The sequence below is a fragment of the Pisolithus orientalis genome (assembly GCF_024613125.1).
Source record: "Pisolithus orientalis strain OTSU chromosome Unknown F5J12scaffold_3, whole genome shotgun sequence".
NCBI classification, from domain to species: Eukaryota; Fungi; Basidiomycota; class Agaricomycetes; order Boletales; family Pisolithaceae; genus Pisolithus; species Pisolithus orientalis.
Window position 1 is genome coordinate 1,749,528 of NW_026260784.1, and position 15,195 is coordinate 1,764,722.

Here is a 15,195-nt window from a genome sequence, read left to right on the forward strand (position 1 = left end):
TTTCTTTTTCTTGTCATTCCTCTTTCCCTTTTCGTTAGGCATCTTTGTTATGAGGGCAGTTTGTGCTGAAGAGGTGCAGTGAGACTTCTCTTCTATCAAGACTTGGGAAATGACAGAGTCCAGAGTTAGTTTCTCATTGGACAACATGAGTATAGTGTGAAGGGTTGAGTATGAGGCTGGAAGGGAGATGACCATGGCTATGGCAACAAGAGAGTCTTCAAGGGGCTGTCCAAGAGACTTTAGGATTGTTGCCTTCTGCCACATGGCATTAAGCTGCGTCTCCATTGAGACATCATCTGCTAGGGTACCACAAAATAGTTCACCAATAAGGTAGGCTATCATTTGTTTCCCTTTGCCTTCATAGCACTCACATAGCTTTTTCCAGACTTCTGCTGCCATCATGGCATGCAGAACACCACTAAGTGGGTTGTCCTTTAGAGTAAGTGTGATTTGAGCCCTTGCTTCTTTATCCTTGTAGTGCCAGTCTGTGCATGCAACTGGATCAGCTGCTGCATCAGGTGCCTTCAACTTTCCTTCTACAAGCTCCCAAAGTCCATGGACATCTAGGATCATCATAATTTGGTACTTCCATGTCTGGAAGTTTGAACCATTGTCTTCGAGGGACGGTATGTCATAGAGTCAACTGGAGGCTTGAGTAGCTTTACCCAAAGGTGTAGTAGAGGTTACTGTTGAGGCAGAGACCAGGACCTTTGAGGGACCAGAAGTGGATGCTGACAGACCAGACATAGTAGACACTTTGTACCAGACTTGATGTGTTCAACTTTCCTAGGATTAGAACTCACAAGTGGGGCTCATAACCTTTTGGAGGATGATGAGCTGCAGGATTGTCAAGTCTATAGAGAGGAATATACTCAGACTTCAAGTTGGTTGAAGCTGAGATGCAGTAAGGAAAAAATAAACTGCTAAGTGTCCGCTTTGGGATTATGTAATGCTGTGCTCGGTGAACCACAACTAAGGTAAAGGTGATAAACTCCAACACAATGTCCCTGTCATCTGTCCATTATGTGTCCACTGTGGGTGCAATACCGAGTTCAGAGATGCAGTTTGGTGCTATAACATGGAGCAGCACCTCAGCTTCTTCCATCCAGAGTACACTCATCCTGGAAAGGTGATGGGTCACCATTTACCCCGCCATGTCTTTGACATCTTATACATCACACCTGCCAAGGAGAAGAAAGCCAGTGTTCCTGCTTGCCCTGCTTTTACACTCATTGCTGAGAAGGAGAACTATGGGGATTCAGTGGTTTCCACTGGGCAGAAGAGGAAGGGCAGCAGCACAAGGGCAGTCGCCGCTGGGGGTAGCTGTTCGTCTGGAGGCAAACGAGCTCGCACATAGTTTTTTTTCTCTTTTTTCCCTGCTGCCATTACGCTCACTTGATGCTCGAAAAAACCGTACTATCATTCATGTGATGCGTTAGAATCGTTTCGAGTACTTTCGTTGTCACATTGTGTTCGCGTCTGATGCAAAATCCGACTTGTTGTTTGTAGCTCTCCTCGTATTGCGGTGAACGGGGTCCCTGCCATTCGAAAATAATTCTGTTATTCTAAAGCGCACGTGACGACCTAAACATAGTAATTTTGTGACTGTCACGGGGGACGGGGTCCCCCTCTTGACTTCTGCAGTTAGTGTACGAGACTTTAACATCGCACACCTCTTGATCCTCCCCCACAATCCTATCCAACCTCCAAAACGAATAGACATCCACTGGGAAGTACAGCCCGACCATGCTTGGTGTTGTAAGCATACGCTTACTATCTTGGTACACTGATGTCTTGCCCCTATTCAGTGTTTGAATGTACTGTACATCTGCTATCTCTCGTTTCCCCCCGCCCGCAGTACGAAACTGAAGTATATATCTGCATACTAGACTACGGGTATCAAGCTTCAATAAGTTATCGGTAGTAGTAAGGAGTGTAGACTGTCACAAGGTATGCATGTCCTACAAGACAACAATATCCAAACAAAACAAGCGAATGAAATAGTTTGAGTCCTTCATTTTCTCGCGTTGCCTATAGCAACCCAATCGCAGGGAATCATGGCTCGGTGGACGTAGGAAGGCATGCGCAGTACCGTCTCTTTGTGAAGCTCGTTGGCAACGCAATTCTCCGAGCAGAGCACAAACCGACCCAGTCCGCCCTCGCGTCCAGTGAAAAGGCATACCGTGGGGGGACGTTTCGCAGTGAAATAATAGAGTGTCCCCGAGAACGTGTCGATCAGTGTGTAAATGTCGTCCCTGGTCTGCACTAACGCTTCGTTGTATTGACTTTCAAGCCCTTCTCGGACGTCATCTTCTGCTGGTTTAGCAAGCAGCGAACCGCTGGGGGTAAAGAATAGGCGCTGGCGCTTAGACAACGTCGCGCCATAAACACGGTTGGCGGCCTCTTCGGGTGACATCACGCCTTTGACCCCGATAAGCCAAGGTTGTGTGGCGAGAATGCGACCAGAAATGGAGTACGCGGTCAGGAAAGGACCAGAGACCAGCATGAACGCTGCACATGCAAAGAAGACGGTACCAACTGATACAGTTGCAGGGATCGGCATCCACGTTGCTGCATAAAGCACCCAGCCTGGAAGAGTGACCGGTATTCTGCCAGCAATAGTTCGCCTGATCGACTCCGTCGTCTGGAACGAAATCTCTGGAAAGTCCTCCCAGCGGATGCATGTTGCTCGACAACCATCGAGAACCAAAGCACCACTCTCAGTTACTCCGGCAACATTAACCTCTGGTTCGATGTCCCAAAGTTCCGACCCATACTGATCGTCGTCGGCGTACCAACAAGCTTGAGGTTGGATGTTCTGCGGAAGCATCGAAACCATCCGCTCTGCCATACGGTCGCTATCATTGGCCATCGAAAGCCGAGCTAGGGCCTGTAGCTCCGTTTCAAGGATACTTGGCATGATGCGATGCTCGAAGAAGCCCATCAAAGCGTAAACTCTCTCGGCAGGATAAGAAAGGTTCGGTGATCCCGTGTGCTGGAGCTGCGGCCCGTTTTGAGGGGGCCGCTTTTCCGGGTCCTGTGCTTTGGGTAGAGCGGCGCTGCCCCGACGCCAAATAGCAGCTTTAAGACGAGTAAGATGTTCCAATCGGTCTAGACGATCCTTTCCACCATAAGCATTGATGATCGCGGTCTCCTCGCTGTAGTACTCGTAGGCCTTGTTAGCGAGCTCATGAAGAGTAATGGGTGTAACAGGTCCGTCCAACCCAATCCGGTAACGAAGTTCCCCGCTCAGCAACGCTTCTGGGAAGGTCCACACACGACCGCCCCAGCTCCTCCAACTTTCAATGCTGTGCTGATCGTCCGACTTGCGAAGGGTAATAAGAGTGAAGACCGCTCCGCGATAAATATCTGACATCCGATAGAGGTCAACGTTCTTGTCTTCTGTGGTCTCGCCCAAGCATTCGAGATCCAGCCAATACGCCTGCAATCCACACTGCAACGTCGTGGAACGGACCGACTCGATGAACTGCTTCTTCTGCTCCTCTTCCCTCTTCTTTCCTTCATCATCAGAGCCTCGCTGAAAGACATCACTCTGTCGATATGAGATGGCGACGAAGCGGTAGTTGATAATAATATCCGGGTTTTCGCAAAGGTACCATCCATTCTCGCCGTATATGGCGAGTCGACGAGGGCGGAGAGCGTGGGTGATACTTTTCACAGTGGCGGAAAAATTGGCAGGGGTGGGCATCGGACTCTTTTCGACCATCCTGTCGAAGATAGAATATTCCCTACGCGAGCGGGCAGCCCACATTTGTCCCCAGTAGCTCATGAGGTATTCAGGGTACGCATCCGTGTAACTCCCACCGCCTGGCAGACCATCGAGTGGCCAAAAGAGTAGATAGATGGAACACAGGATGAATTTCAGAGGCCAGAGAAGGATTTGTGCAATGGTAGAAGGTGGGCCACGGAACAGAGAGACGGTGAGTTTGGGTACCCGCCGAACGCTATCGGAAATTTTGACCTGATTCGTGTTTGGAACGGGGTGCATAGCCTGAATTCGGAGCCTGGTGCATATCCCGGTTTCAGGATTCAAATACCTCTGATTATCTTTATGGGTTTGCCACTCGAGGCTGAGGTCGCGGCAAGTAGTGCGCCTCTCTTCAGGCCGCGGTGATGCGAAAGGGAGGAGCATACTGCCTGAGTACGCGGAAAGGTTAACTTGGAAAAACTTCAAAAGTCAACTAGCGCACCTTAACCGACAAGGGTGATTAGAAGTCTAACCAGAATATTTTCTCGCACGACACGAACTCTTATAGCAATGCCATCGATAAACGCGCTTGTCCCAATTAGTATCCAATTGAGATTTTTACACGGATCAATCAATCTACTCGCCCTGAAGCTGGGCATTTGTCACGTACTGCACAGGCTTCCCTTCGAGAACCGACCGGTCCCATGAAAGGACGCCGTCACGTCCACGCATTCCAAGACACCTGGCTGACTGATCTCAAGTTAAAGACCCAGGAAAACTGCAAACAGAAGTTAGTATACAGTGGTGTCACTTGTTCGGCAATTTGTCAGGGCGTGGATTGAAGGACCAGTCATCAGTCATCGGTCACCTAAGGATGACCTCGAAAATGGGGCGCCAGGCACATGATGGAGGCCTGTGTTACCGTCCCTTTAATAATAATAAATCAGCATTTGGTCGCATTGGAAGAAGTACTCTCTCATTACTACAGTTTACAGGGCCATAAGAGGCCGTCAGGTGGGTGGAGCCGTGGAACGAGAGCGGGACTAAAGCAGGTCCCGTTGTTGACACTTACGTAAGCAGCAACTGAGCTGTTGGCGTTCTTCTGAGTTCTGAATCTTAGCTGGGTGTTTCAGGTATGCAAGCACGCGAGGCCAGTCCATGCATGGATTTTCATGCTATACTCTCGACAATGGACGCAGACCATAGCGTTGCCTCACGACGCAACGGCGTCGGTCTGGTCTCTCAAAGCGTTATTGTTACTTGGGGGCTCCAGCATCGCACATGTCCTTTCGATCTACGTATAGACCATCGCGCAAAGATCAGAGTCCACCCTTCAAAAGCAAGATGCACGCACGTCGTTCGACAGCAATTCTGAGTTAATTTATATCCCCTCCACTCCCCCTTGTATCCCATGACGCCAGAGACACCTGCATTCTCCGCCTCCGAGGGGGAATACTCGCGCGTACGCGAGTCGTCGAACGACCGTGGCAGAGTGGAACGGCATTCTACCTCTACAGACTCGCCAGTTAGCAGTAATGCAACCTTGGTAAATGATGAGGACCGTCTACGGGTAGAGGTGTATAAGCTCATCCTATCACCTCCCAACCAACAAACCAATGACCCCACCACCACCGATACTCAGGTCATATCTTCTACCTCTCAACCGACCTTCAGTCCCTTTGCGGCACCATTCGTTCCTTCCCAGACGACCCTTTATTCCATCCCAGCACATCCGCCACCGGCATTGGTCTTGCAAGACAAGCCCAGCTGGCTCAGTTCCTTCTGGCAAGGGACGACGACAGGAGTATACGCAGAGCAGAAACTGCATGCCACGCGTATGGTCGAAGCTAGGAAATGGAGCTTTGTCGACGTTTGTTCCCTCGCGCATAGGTTCTCCTGGCAGTGCGCAACGCCCGACACATATGGCCCGTTCGCACGTGCTGTATATGACGCTCTCAACGACTCGTGTGGTACATGGTATTCCTCCTGCTTCTGCTTCTACCTTAAGAAGGGAGCGATCGAATCCTTCGAGTACGCGTGGTCGAACGTAAGTATCTTTGTGACTCTCCGTCTCTCGATACACCCTCATTGGTCGTACGATTCTTATCAGATCGATCCCATGAAGGCCGATAAAGACGACTACACCTTCCGTATATCGTGCTTCGTGGCCGAACTTTATGCAGTTGACCTGCTCTCCAAAGCCCGAGTGCACGAGTGCTTCGGAAAGGTCCTTCACAACATGTGCTCTTTGGAGCATATCCATATCCTATGGGAGATGGTTTCTCGAGGGAAGGAGAGCCTTTGGCAGGGTCCAAAAAGCTCGCAACTGGTGACTGCTTTCACCAGTCTTTTCGCAAGAAGAACGGAAACAATTCTCGGCGCCACCAACACCGGACCTCCTGCAATGGTAGCCACGAAGGTAAGTCATACTTTTCGTCTGCGCCTGCTTTTCTATAAATAATTCGTTACATAGGAAGTCAACGACATATCACAGATGATTCACAATTGGCACAATCAACCTTCGACCGCCATCAGCACGACACAGAAGTCCATATGGGCATATCCGTCCTGAGAGCGACATCCCTGGCGTCTATTCCATTCCGTTGTAGAAGAGAGGTACATAGTGACGTATCATATCGCCCCCATCATTTGACGGTATTGGATAATCGATTATTGAGAATTTGCAGGATGTAACGAGGACGTCTCTCGAGCAACCTGACAGTGTGTGCCACCGGCAGCAGTACACTCGTCCTTGGAACTCCCTTCTAAGTATAGGCAACCGTTCTCAATCTTCCTATGTGTTCTCGCGAAATTCTAAATACTTCTCACTGGGCCTGCGTAAGCAGACCTAATTCTCGATCCTGATGTGTCTCTTGGCCCACTCGGCCGTGTCCCGAGTCGCGTTAAGAAGTGGGTCCAGGGCCGGGAGAAGCCAGGTGTCCGCACCAACGACTTCTGGAACCGGATACTGAGCTGATGCAGCCAGCGACAAATACGTATGATATGGATCTACGAGGATCAGTAAAAAAAAGTCTAGTCTGAAGTTAGGATAATACCCTACCTGGATGGTCACCTGGTACTTTAGCAATGCCCCCGAACTTGAACTGACATGATGCTATGTAGGACACGATGGAAAGTTCAGAAACTAACTCCTTAGCTCCCAGAATCTAGGGAGAAAATAGGCCAAGCGACTCTGAATCAAACGCTCTTGAAGGTTGGGTTAGAAACTTACAGCTATCGAGGCTCCGCACCAAAAGCTGTAACAGGCATCCGCGCCTTTGCACGTCCGTCCTCGGAAACCACCAGAAGGCTCCTGGTTCACGACCAGCCACCGCACGGTACGGAGTTTGTCACTTTCTGACAGTTGTTCGCCTTGTCCCGCAAGGAAGATTGACGCTAGCGCGCAATATGTAGGTCCACCTGTGGGCAACCTCAGTGAAAATAAGCAGTGAAACTAATGGAGGAATGCATTCCTGATGCCTCGGAAAAGGGGGTTTGACCATACCCTCCTTCGTAAGTCTGCATTTAGGTCCCCATCAGTGCCCTGCCGGCCAGTACTAGGCAATTTACCCTGCATGACGCGACGAAGGCCAAAGCCCGATCAATGTGCACTCCCGACCAGTCGCTCAGCATGCTGCTGATGGCAAAAGCGCAATACGTCGTCCTCAAGTCAGCGTCACCCCCGTAAGGCTCCGAGGAGAAACTATGCGAACGGGCAATGGTATGACTCACGTCGAAGTGACTATGAGCAAGATCAGCGTACCTTCCATCCTCGTTCTGACATGCCTTCAGAAACGCAATCAAGCCAGAACGATCTAGGCGGGAAAAATCATCCCTAAGAATTGCGAGGGACAGCAAAGCAGTATATGTCATGATCATCTGGGGTGCATTTTCGGATGACTTGCAATACGTGTCGTCCTTCGAGGATTTGCGTCAGACCATGTTGTAATCTTATGATAAGGACAACGAACATGTTCGGCATGGACGCTCATGAAGGGCCCAGGACGGAAGCCTGTGCCACCTGGACCGTCTGGCTTAGAAGGTTATGATTGAAGTCTGGTTTGAAACACGGAAACGGAAACTCACGAGCTTGCTGCGCCCATATCCACTCCCGCCACGATTCGGTCTCTGAGGCTTTAATCTCGGCTGGAATCTGTCCCGTCAGATCCAATGTTCCTAAGCAGTAGAATACTAGAGCCATTCTATATTGCATTGACGAATGATTACATTGAGTTAGGAGTCGATGCAAAAAGCGTGCGCACTTGAAGGGATCCGTATCAACCTGGGACGCTGGCAATCCTATCATACACCTCTTGCAATGTGTCGCATGACCCATCCGGACCAGAGAAGGGAGGACGTCGTCAATCATCGATCACGTTCACCCTAGGTGATCTCCTGGAGTTTTTTCAATCGTAGTGTGAGCTGGAAGGCGCAACACCGGAGGTATCAATGGCTACCGTCAGTGTCGTGGCAGGGGTCTAAAACACAGGGATGACAAGCTTAAAGCTTAATTACCTCCGTGTGTGATCTTGAAGCCAAGCTGATAACACGAAGCCACCCGTCTCTATACTAAATTGGAGTCCTGATCGCCACTACAAGTACTATTTCACGAGGCAAGCAAGCATCTAACTTGTCATGGACCCTACAGTTAATGTACGGGCCCTATTATGTAGCGGAACACAATGACTATATGAAATCAGTTTCGGGGGGAATAAAAGCTCGGAGCACCAGTGTTCCAGGGATATCCAAGCTGATCAAGGGTCCGAAAGTACGATTCCGAGTCAAATGGTTTAGGTGGCATACTTGCAACTGTGGCCTTACATGCGGAGCAATTTGAGAGCACCAAGTGAAAAACGGGTACCGACACGTGCAGGGCGAGATCCGCAAAATTATTTTGCGATAGTAAATGGTAATCTCCAGCGACCAATTTCAGAGCAAGCAGAAAAAAGAAAGGTGTATAAGCTCGTACCATCCCTACCATAAGCAACAGCAGATCCTGAACCGGGTTCCACAGGGTCGTCCGCTTAGAGTAGCAAATCATCACCGTCACCTCCCGCAGCCGAAGATGCACCTCCGGGTTTCACAGGGCCCAAATTCCCAAAACTACCGCTCAAAGCACCACCTCCCATCCCTATCGGTGCGGTTACAGGCTTCTGAGATGATGCCCATATCCCAGCTTCAGCCTTCGCCTTCTCGAGGTCCTTGATCGATTTCCCGTTAGATGATGGTTTGCCACCCGGCGCAGAAGACGTTGAACCGAGAGACATTGACCACAAGTCTTCGAAACCAGATAGCCCTTTCGAAGGGGTAGGCGCCGAAGGAATTGTGTGAGACATTGAGGCTCTGTTACCGGCAGACGATGTCCGGGCAGTAGTGCGAGAGAGACTCGTTGGCGAGAGAGGCCGTGAAGCTGCCCATAAGTTGCTTGGAGCAGGTGCGACTACTGGAGTGTTTACAGCTTTCGCGGCTGTCGTGGTGGCGGCGGCAAATGCGTTGAAAGAGGTATTTGTAAACGTAGAAGGCGTAATCGTGGACTTGGCTGCGGCAACAGGAGGCGTAGCAGTCGGTTGTGGGGGACTCGAACCGAGCATCTCCAGAAGGGTAGGCTTGGAAGAAGTAGATGAATGCGTGGGAGATGTGGGTGCGACCTGGAAATCTGCAAAATCGTCATCTAAGAAGAGCGTCAGCTTGATTGACGGCATAGATAAGGTAGCCTCACCGTCGATGCTAGCAGCCAGTGAGGGTAATGCCTTGTTGGTATTAGTGGAAGCAGCGCGGAAGTCAGAAACCCCAGTAGGCTCCTCGTCAAATCCACCTAACAGATCAACCTCTGGCTCCTTCTGCTTGCGCGGAGCCGAAGCTGCCTGTGTCCGCAGTGGGGACGCGGGAGTGCCCGCTGAACGAGAAGTACTATGACCATTGTTCACAGAATTGGACCTGCGAACAACGCTTTCGTCATCACCGGCTGTGTATTCCTCGAAGTCTCTGCGGCCCGCGCTATCTGTATAACCTGAGTTGCCTCCCGAAGAGCCACCAAAATCTGGCGAAGCTACAGTGAGCCACGGGTGCATAATGCTTTGCATACTGGACCCACCATCTCTGCCGCTCATTCTATCACCATAATAACCGCCAGTTCCTCCAACAAAGCTATCATTCCCGAAGCCCCCATAGCGACTTCCCCCAGACGCAAAGCTCATAGGGTCATTGCCAGTGCCAGTGTATTTGTGGCGGTTAGTCTTTGCCTTGCGCCTCTCTGTACGGATAGTTTCCACATCGGAGAGCAATTCAACCAGTTCGCGTGCGCGGTTACGAACTGTGACCAAGATGAAATGTCAAGTTGTGGACCATCTAAGAATGGACGTACCGTTCAGACCCTGATCCTTTCCTTTCTCGTCGATGTAGTGAAAATTCCGAAGCATCTTCAAGGTCGATATGTGAGAACGCGCATCGTCGACAACGCGTTCGCTGCCATGCTTTACGAGATATTCAAGCAATTGCAAGGCCTGAGGAAATGCTGAGTTGCCGTGAGGTTAAACTTTTATGGCGAGACATACTTTGTAAATCTGCCTCCACTGTCGCGCCTCTTTTTCCATGAATCGGGCATATATGGCAGGCATGACTTCATTGAAATGTTGGCTAGTACGAGGTAAGATATTACCTATTTCCGTCACAGTACCGATATTTGACTCACAAGTTGAATGTCCTGCGAGTGCAGGTGAGTACATGCTTGCATAAGATCGTTGATCCTTACCCTTGTGCGATGTCTTGCATTAATGTGGAACTTGCCCCCCTGCAAGTATTATAATTCAGCTTTGGCGCAACTGTGTTACGAACAGGGAAATCCGCACCAAGGCTCGTCGTTTGTCGCTTCCCGTACTTTAGCTTCCATCTCGCTGACATTCAGTACAGCATTTTTAGCCTTGGAAATGAGTCTCAGCAAACTGAGTCATGCAGGCCAGGCATGTCAATAGCACATACCTGATTATACATAGCCTTGATGTCATAGAGCGAAAGGCTAGAGAGAGAGGTTGCGAAGGAATCAAGACGATCCATGGTGGGGGCTATCCGGTGTGCAGGTGCAACGCTGCGTAGAACGTCCGAGAGCAAAAGAACTGCTTATGTAATCGAGGGGCATGGACCCCCATATAAAGGGGTTATTTAATCGACTCTGTGCCATATGATGCTCTTCGAGCGACGAGCTTGTGGCCAAGGCGACTGGTGGGAGTTGGGCGTACTTGGAGTCTCTTTCTGTACATCCACGTTGGGTCGCTGACACCACCGTGTTTCTAGGGCATTACGTTCTCCTCAGGAGATACTTGCCATTTGACCCCTGAGATCTGAGACTCTGGGATGCACCACTGATGGTGAAGTGAGTGCTGTTAGTTCACGCACACAGATGCGTCATGGGTTTAATCTAACTGCAACAGAATGCCTTTGGAAGTTTCTTCGCTGTTGTCGCGTCTTCGCTTCCGACCTAGCAACCATCCCGTGGTCGCAGCAACAGTCCTTGCCGAGGATCCTACTGTTTCCTATGGCCGCGACTCCATAACCAAGCTGCAATTAGAACAGAGGATCCTCCAAAACCCAGACTCTTACATCGATTCGGGCGATTCTTCGCAACCTCCGATAGTTACCGGGGGGCGCCCGGCGGACAGTGGTGTAGGCCTGCCTCATCCCAGGCGCACTCGTTACAATTCAGAACAAGTTCCAGAAAGTGACACGCATGGTTCATGCCTTGCATACACGCAGACCACTAGCGAACAATTAGGAGTTGAGCATGCGTCTAGGGTCACGCCAGGTGGAGAATGGTCAACCTTTGGAAGGAAGAGCGCACGCAAAGCCAGGAGCCGCACACCACAAAGCTCACATAGAAAAACCACTCGTTCACTGTCTTGGAGAGGACGTTTACTCAACCAAGATCATGTTGAGGGAGGGATCCCGTCAGATAACAGTGTGTTTACATCTGGTGCTCTAAATGCGACAAACCCCACTGCCTCGTGTGAGGCACTTCCGTCCTCGAGAAGTGCAGCTTCCGCGAGGGAATCACATTGCAGCCGATCAACCAGTAGGAACTCATCTCCGGCGGACACCTTGTCATCTAGAAGGCGTCGGCGTACTGATCACATTGCTGGTTTGCCTCTCTCCTCACACGTGCACTCCACGACACCTTCGTCTCCACAGTCAGCTTCTGATTCCCCTCGCACTTTCGGGCACCCAACACCTCCTGATAATACCTCTGCATTGAAACCTGCATGTTCCCCTCCTCCTCTTCCCCCTCTTGATCATCCCGAGTTGGCAGCTGCGCTTGCAGCTCGGAATAAGGTTGCAAACGCAACTCAGTCTGCATTTTTCAACACTCCCCCGAGGCGATCGTGTCGAGACCCATTCACACTCATGCCCTCAACTTTTGCTCGTCCGCATGGAAAGCGTGCGAGTTTTCCGGGAATAAGAGAGGTATTTGATACTGGGACACAAGAACAAGAGCAACAACGTAAGACCCATGTCCAGCAACCGTCAGACAGACGCCGAACAAGGACAGTCCCTGGAAGACCACAAAACTTGCGACGGTATAGTGCTGAGTGGAGTGCTCAGCAAGCGGTCAGCGGAATCACCTCTTCCTGCGATCGGACCTGGCCTGCAGAGGTTTCCAGGGAAATTCTGCGCTTGTCTTTGGGCGAAGGGCCAGCAACAGGAGGCGGTCCCGGAGGTGTTTCGGGGTCCTCGGCTAAAAACAAAAGCCAGTCTCAGTCTAGCCAGACACGTGGTCACGGCATGCATGACTTTCCTGATCGGGCGCCAATATCGCCATCATCTTCATTTTTTCCTTCTACACCTCCTCCAGCACGCGTTCCAGGACTTCCGAAAGGGCCAGTGGCTCTGCCAGGTATTCACTTTTTTTTGCCGTTTTGGCGAGACTTCGGGCTAAACGGCATTTATGTCCGACAGACCCCAGCGTTATCGCTCCACGTATTAGACGTTCCTCTACCTCTCTTTACCGACTCAGCCTTCGACGTCGCAGTGGACTGGGTGATTTGAAGATGGCACAGGTTATGCGGAGCCTGTCTGCAATCGAACCCCGACATGATCCGAGACGTACAACGAACGCCAGTCACGAACCTTCAAGCTCAAGTTTGGGTCGCTCTGCGTCAGCAACGACAACGCCAGCTAGAAGCCAGCTACTTCACGTGTATTCAGCGGACACGCCATCACGAACCATTTTACAAGGTTCCTTACGAGCAACCGATGACGCTCCTGCAACCCCGACTCCAGCCCCCAAATACCTCAGCGACAAGAGTAGAGGCAAGCGCAAGGCGGATGACATCGACACCACACCTCCCGAGCTGAAGAAAGAGGGCCAACGCGCTACCTTTGTCATCCCTTCGGAGACCCGAAGTAAGCACCTAGTTCTTTCTTGCTTACGTCAGATTAGCGCAATCAGCCAATACTAAAATATGAAACCAAGGTCAACGGATCTCTAACTCGTCGCACGCCCCATCTTCGTACCATCGTAAACGCGCAAGGATTTCGTCCGTGTCGCCTTTCGCTACCCCTGCTCACTCTCGTCCGCCGTCAATTCAGGAACAGACAGCGAGCAACGGTCATCAACTCGCTTGGCCGAGTAATACGACCTCGGGGCGTGGTGCCCCTCCTCGCACACCTTCGCGTGGTGCATCCGTTCGTTCACAAAACCCAAGTCAACAACCATCACCCTACAGGAAATCTCACGATCGTCGTCAGTCCATGTCACAGACGTCCATCCCTATAAGCGCCCTCGTCTCGCCTCATGCGCCGTCCGTCTCCACGTCAACCAAATTTCACATGCGGGATCCAAGAAGACCGCCAAAGAAACTTAAGGATACGGAGTGGAGCTTGCGGTTTGCAACGCGTGATGAACCTGGTTCACCTTCGCAGGCGTGGTTATTCTTCATGGGCTTCATTTTATTCCCACTGTGGTGGATTGCTGCGTTCTCCATACCCATCCCAAAAACCAGAACTGTTGGGGATGCTAGCTTGGAAAAGGCAGTCACCGTTATTGATGATCCTCAGATAGAGCACGGTATATCTAATATCCAGAATGGTCTTAGCGCGGATTCTGATTACCCTTAACAGACGCGAAGTCCTGGCGCCTTCGATGCCGCGTGATGGCAGTTGTCTCCGCGTTCACATACATACCGTTTATTGCTCTCGTTGCCATCTTCGTGCGAAGATAACGTGCCCTATGCTTCACTTCCGTCCGTTACCCGCACCACATAACGCCGCACATCGCCCATGCCTCGCCCTATGAACTTTGGTTGCATTCTGGTCGTCACTCTCAGTATCATAACCCAACCACTCGTCACCAGTCGGACTGCCACTCGTTTTTCATCAACACTCTTTTTATCAGTCACTCCTTGTTTATAAGTAGCTTCATACCCCCCTCGCCTGCCAGTTAGACGGCCTCAAGTTTATTGCTGTTGTTGTTTAACTATGTACGCTGTTATTGTCGTATAGTATGATCCTCTTGGCCCATATCGCATAGTCACTCAGGGGTAATGCCATACTTGGGATCCCGTATTGTTTGGTGGTGACCTTGAGATGATGAACCAGCTTGAACTTCTAACCATCGTTTCATGCAGATGGAACCTGAAAGCGCCAGGGAACTGCTTGACAGTGTGGAAGGCGAAATATCTTTCTTTCGCTCGGTCATGAGAGCGAGGCCGGTCGGGCTACACAAGCACTTCCACGTCTTAGCCATACGCAACTCTATCTACACCGACACCGGTCGAGTCGTTCCCGTCCAATGTATATGGGAAAAGTTGAAATCGTGCTACGACCTCGACGCGTTGGAAGCAGCGGTGGGGGTGATGTTTTCTTGTCTGTTATTGCTGCCCTCATTGACTCGCCCTACCAAGGAATTCGACGGTTATTATGCGAACACATCAACCCCCTCAAGTTCACAAGCTATTAGGTCCCCGTCGCCTTCAGAAAATCTCTCGATGCACCCATATTTCAAGGAGGAGTATTCGCTACCGGCCGATGAGGCTCTTGACTCGCTTGTCGCAGCCCGCCGCCTCCGGGCTACAGCATCCATACCATCATCTACACCAGCCCCTTCCCCGCGTCAGCCTCACAGAACGAGAAAGGCTAAAGCACCCAGGCGGAACAAAGATAAAGTCGATATGGCTGGCCTAGTTGGGGGTGACAGCGATAGCAGCGCACTCACACAAGAAGAGAGTGGTGATGAGGAAGTCTTTACTCCAAGGGACAGTGTGTTAACGGGAACAGATGCTGGGACAGACTACGAGGAAGACGTTGAGGAGATATCTTCCGGTACGTGGTCGAGACAAATGATATTCATATGGTTTTCGTCACTTGTCATGATTGCAGGTCAACCCAAACCTACCCGCGGTCGAGGCGCAAAACCTGGGCGAGGGGGTACAGCTGGGAGAGCACGGGTGGCCTCCACTGCTGCACGTGGGACAAAAAAGAGGAAAAAATAGAAGACG

At 50.9% G+C, this 15,195-nt stretch overlaps 8 protein-coding genes across 8 annotated transcripts; 5 read left to right on the top strand and 3 right to left on the bottom strand.

The window, feature by feature from the left end:
* The first annotated feature begins 1,006 nt into the window (after window positions 1-1,006).
* On the top strand, window positions 1,007-1,509 carry F5J12DRAFT_803353 (uncharacterized protein). Its single transcript, XM_051744451.1, has one exon. It carries the CDS (start codon window positions 1,155-1,157, stop codon window positions 1,437-1,439), a length of 285 nt encoding a protein of 94 aa, XP_051604431.1. The 5' UTR covers window positions 1,007-1,154; the 3' UTR covers window positions 1,440-1,509.
* Window positions 1,510-1,767: 258 nt separating this feature from the next.
* On the bottom strand, window positions 1,768-4,263 carry F5J12DRAFT_803356 (uncharacterized protein). The gene is made up of 2 exons (XM_051744452.1): window positions 4,212-4,263; window positions 1,768-4,158 (listed from the first exon to the last, which is right to left on the bottom strand). The coding sequence occupies exon 2, from the start codon at window positions 4,151-4,153 to the stop codon at window positions 2,015-2,017; it is 2,139 nt and encodes a 712-aa protein (XP_051604432.1). The 5' UTR covers window positions 4,154-4,158; window positions 4,212-4,263; the 3' UTR covers window positions 1,768-2,014.
* A 417-nt stretch (window positions 4,264-4,680) lies between these two features.
* F5J12DRAFT_312156 (uncharacterized protein) lies at window positions 4,681-6,721 on the top strand. Its single transcript, XM_051738850.1, has 4 exons — window positions 4,681-4,781; window positions 4,830-5,756; window positions 5,820-6,128; window positions 6,183-6,721. Exons 2-4 carry the CDS (start codon window positions 5,121-5,123, stop codon window positions 6,279-6,281), a joined length of 1,044 nt encoding a protein of 347 aa, XP_051604433.1. The 5' UTR covers window positions 4,681-4,781; window positions 4,830-5,120; the 3' UTR covers window positions 6,282-6,721.
* F5J12DRAFT_803382 (terpenoid cyclases/protein prenyltransferase alpha-alpha toroid) lies at window positions 6,428-7,758 on the bottom strand. Its single transcript, XM_051744453.1, has 7 exons — window positions 7,681-7,758; window positions 7,473-7,627; window positions 7,280-7,412; window positions 7,186-7,228; window positions 6,942-7,132; window positions 6,771-6,876; window positions 6,428-6,718 (listed from the first exon to the last, which is right to left on the bottom strand). The coding sequence occupies exons 1-7, from the start codon at window positions 7,699-7,701 to the stop codon at window positions 6,558-6,560; spliced, it is 810 nt and encodes a 269-aa protein (XP_051604434.1). The 5' UTR covers window positions 7,702-7,758; the 3' UTR covers window positions 6,428-6,557.
* Window positions 7,759-8,252: 494 nt separating this feature from the next.
* F5J12DRAFT_803385 (uncharacterized protein) lies at window positions 8,253-10,809 on the bottom strand. The gene is made up of 10 exons (XM_051744454.1): window positions 10,688-10,809; window positions 10,558-10,628; window positions 10,461-10,499; window positions 10,401-10,412; window positions 10,264-10,345; window positions 10,074-10,212; window positions 9,804-10,022; window positions 9,429-9,749; window positions 8,679-9,380; window positions 8,253-8,623 (listed from the first exon to the last, which is right to left on the bottom strand). The coding sequence occupies exons 1-9, from the start codon at window positions 10,760-10,762 to the stop codon at window positions 8,734-8,736; spliced, it is 1,605 nt and encodes a 534-aa protein (XP_051604435.1). The 5' UTR covers window positions 10,763-10,809; the 3' UTR covers window positions 8,253-8,623; window positions 8,679-8,733.
* Window positions 10,810-11,899: 1,090 nt separating this feature from the next.
* On the top strand, window positions 11,900-12,445 carry F5J12DRAFT_694070 (uncharacterized protein; the record flags this gene model as incomplete). Its single annotated transcript, XM_051740416.1, has 1 exon — window positions 11,900-12,445. A coding segment is annotated over one exon (546 nt), but the record flags the coding sequence as incomplete, so codon positions are not given.
* A 314-nt stretch (window positions 12,446-12,759) lies between these two features.
* On the top strand, window positions 12,760-13,920 carry F5J12DRAFT_714080 (uncharacterized protein; the record flags this gene model as incomplete). The annotated part of the gene is made up of 3 exons (XM_051740870.1): window positions 12,760-13,102; window positions 13,173-13,766; window positions 13,820-13,920. 3 exons carry the CDS (start codon window positions 12,760-12,762, stop codon window positions 13,918-13,920), a joined length of 1,038 nt encoding a protein of 345 aa, XP_051604437.1.
* A 357-nt stretch (window positions 13,921-14,277) lies between these two features.
* F5J12DRAFT_803395 (chromatin modification-related protein EAF7-domain-containing protein) lies at window positions 14,278-15,193 on the top strand. The gene is made up of 2 exons (XM_051744455.1): window positions 14,278-14,544; window positions 14,602-15,193. The coding sequence occupies exons 1-2, from the start codon at window positions 14,320-14,322 to the stop codon at window positions 15,187-15,189; spliced, it is 813 nt and encodes a 270-aa protein (XP_051604438.1). The 5' UTR covers window positions 14,278-14,319; the 3' UTR covers window positions 15,190-15,193.
* Window positions 15,194-15,195: the final 2 nt, after the last annotated feature.

What these genes read in the sequence shown, in the direction of transcription:
- F5J12DRAFT_803353 (XM_051744451.1), top strand. Translation starts at nt 1,155, where the DNA reads ATGTCTTTGACATCTTATACATCACACCTGCCAAGGAGAAGAAAGCCA.
- F5J12DRAFT_803356 (XM_051744452.1), bottom strand. Translation starts at nt 4,153, where the DNA reads ATGCTCCTCCCTTTCGCATCACCGCGGCCTGAAGAGAGGCGCACTACT.
- F5J12DRAFT_312156 (XM_051738850.1), top strand. Translation starts at nt 5,121, where the DNA reads ATGACGCCAGAGACACCTGCATTCTCCGCCTCCGAGGGGGAATACTCG. An exon ending in TCGAGTACGCGTGGTCGAAC is followed by an intron (nt 5,757 to 5,819) that starts GTAAGTATCTTT and finishes GATTCTTATCAG; the next exon opens with ATCGATCCCATGAAGGCCGA. An exon ending in CTGCAATGGTAGCCACGAAG is followed by an intron (nt 6,129 to 6,182) that starts GTAAGTCATACT and finishes TTCGTTACATAG; the next exon opens with GAAGTCAACGACATATCACA.
- F5J12DRAFT_803382 (XM_051744453.1), bottom strand. Translation starts at nt 7,701, where the DNA reads ATGAGCGTCCATGCCGAACAT. An exon ending in TGTCAGAACGAGGATGGAAG is followed by an intron (nt 7,413 to 7,472) that starts GTACGCTGATCT and finishes CCGTTCGCATAG; the next exon opens with TTTCTCCTCGGAGCCTTACG. An exon ending in AACCCCCTTTTCCGAGGCAT is followed by an intron (nt 7,133 to 7,185) that starts CAGGAATGCATT and finishes TGAGGTTGCCCA; the next exon opens with CAGGTGGACCTACATATTGC.
- F5J12DRAFT_803385 (XM_051744454.1), bottom strand. Translation starts at nt 10,762, where the DNA reads ATGGATCGTCTTGATTCCTTCGCAACCTCTCTCTCTAGCCTTTCGCTC. An exon ending in AAAGGATCAGGGTCTGAACG is followed by an intron (nt 10,023 to 10,073) that starts GTACGTCCATTC and finishes TCTTGGTCACAG; the next exon opens with TTCGTAACCGCGCACGCGAA. An exon ending in TAGAATGAGCGGCAGAGATG is followed by an intron (nt 9,750 to 9,803) that starts GTGGGTCCAGTA and finishes TAGCTTCGCCAG; the next exon opens with ATTTTGGTGGCTCTTCGGGA.
- F5J12DRAFT_803395 (XM_051744455.1), top strand. Translation starts at nt 14,320, where the DNA reads ATGCAGATGGAACCTGAAAGCGCCAGGGAACTGCTTGACAGTGTGGAA. An exon ending in TCGACGCGTTGGAAGCAGCG is followed by an intron (nt 14,545 to 14,601) that starts GTGGGGGTGATG and finishes CGCCCTACCAAG; the next exon opens with GAATTCGACGGTTATTATGC.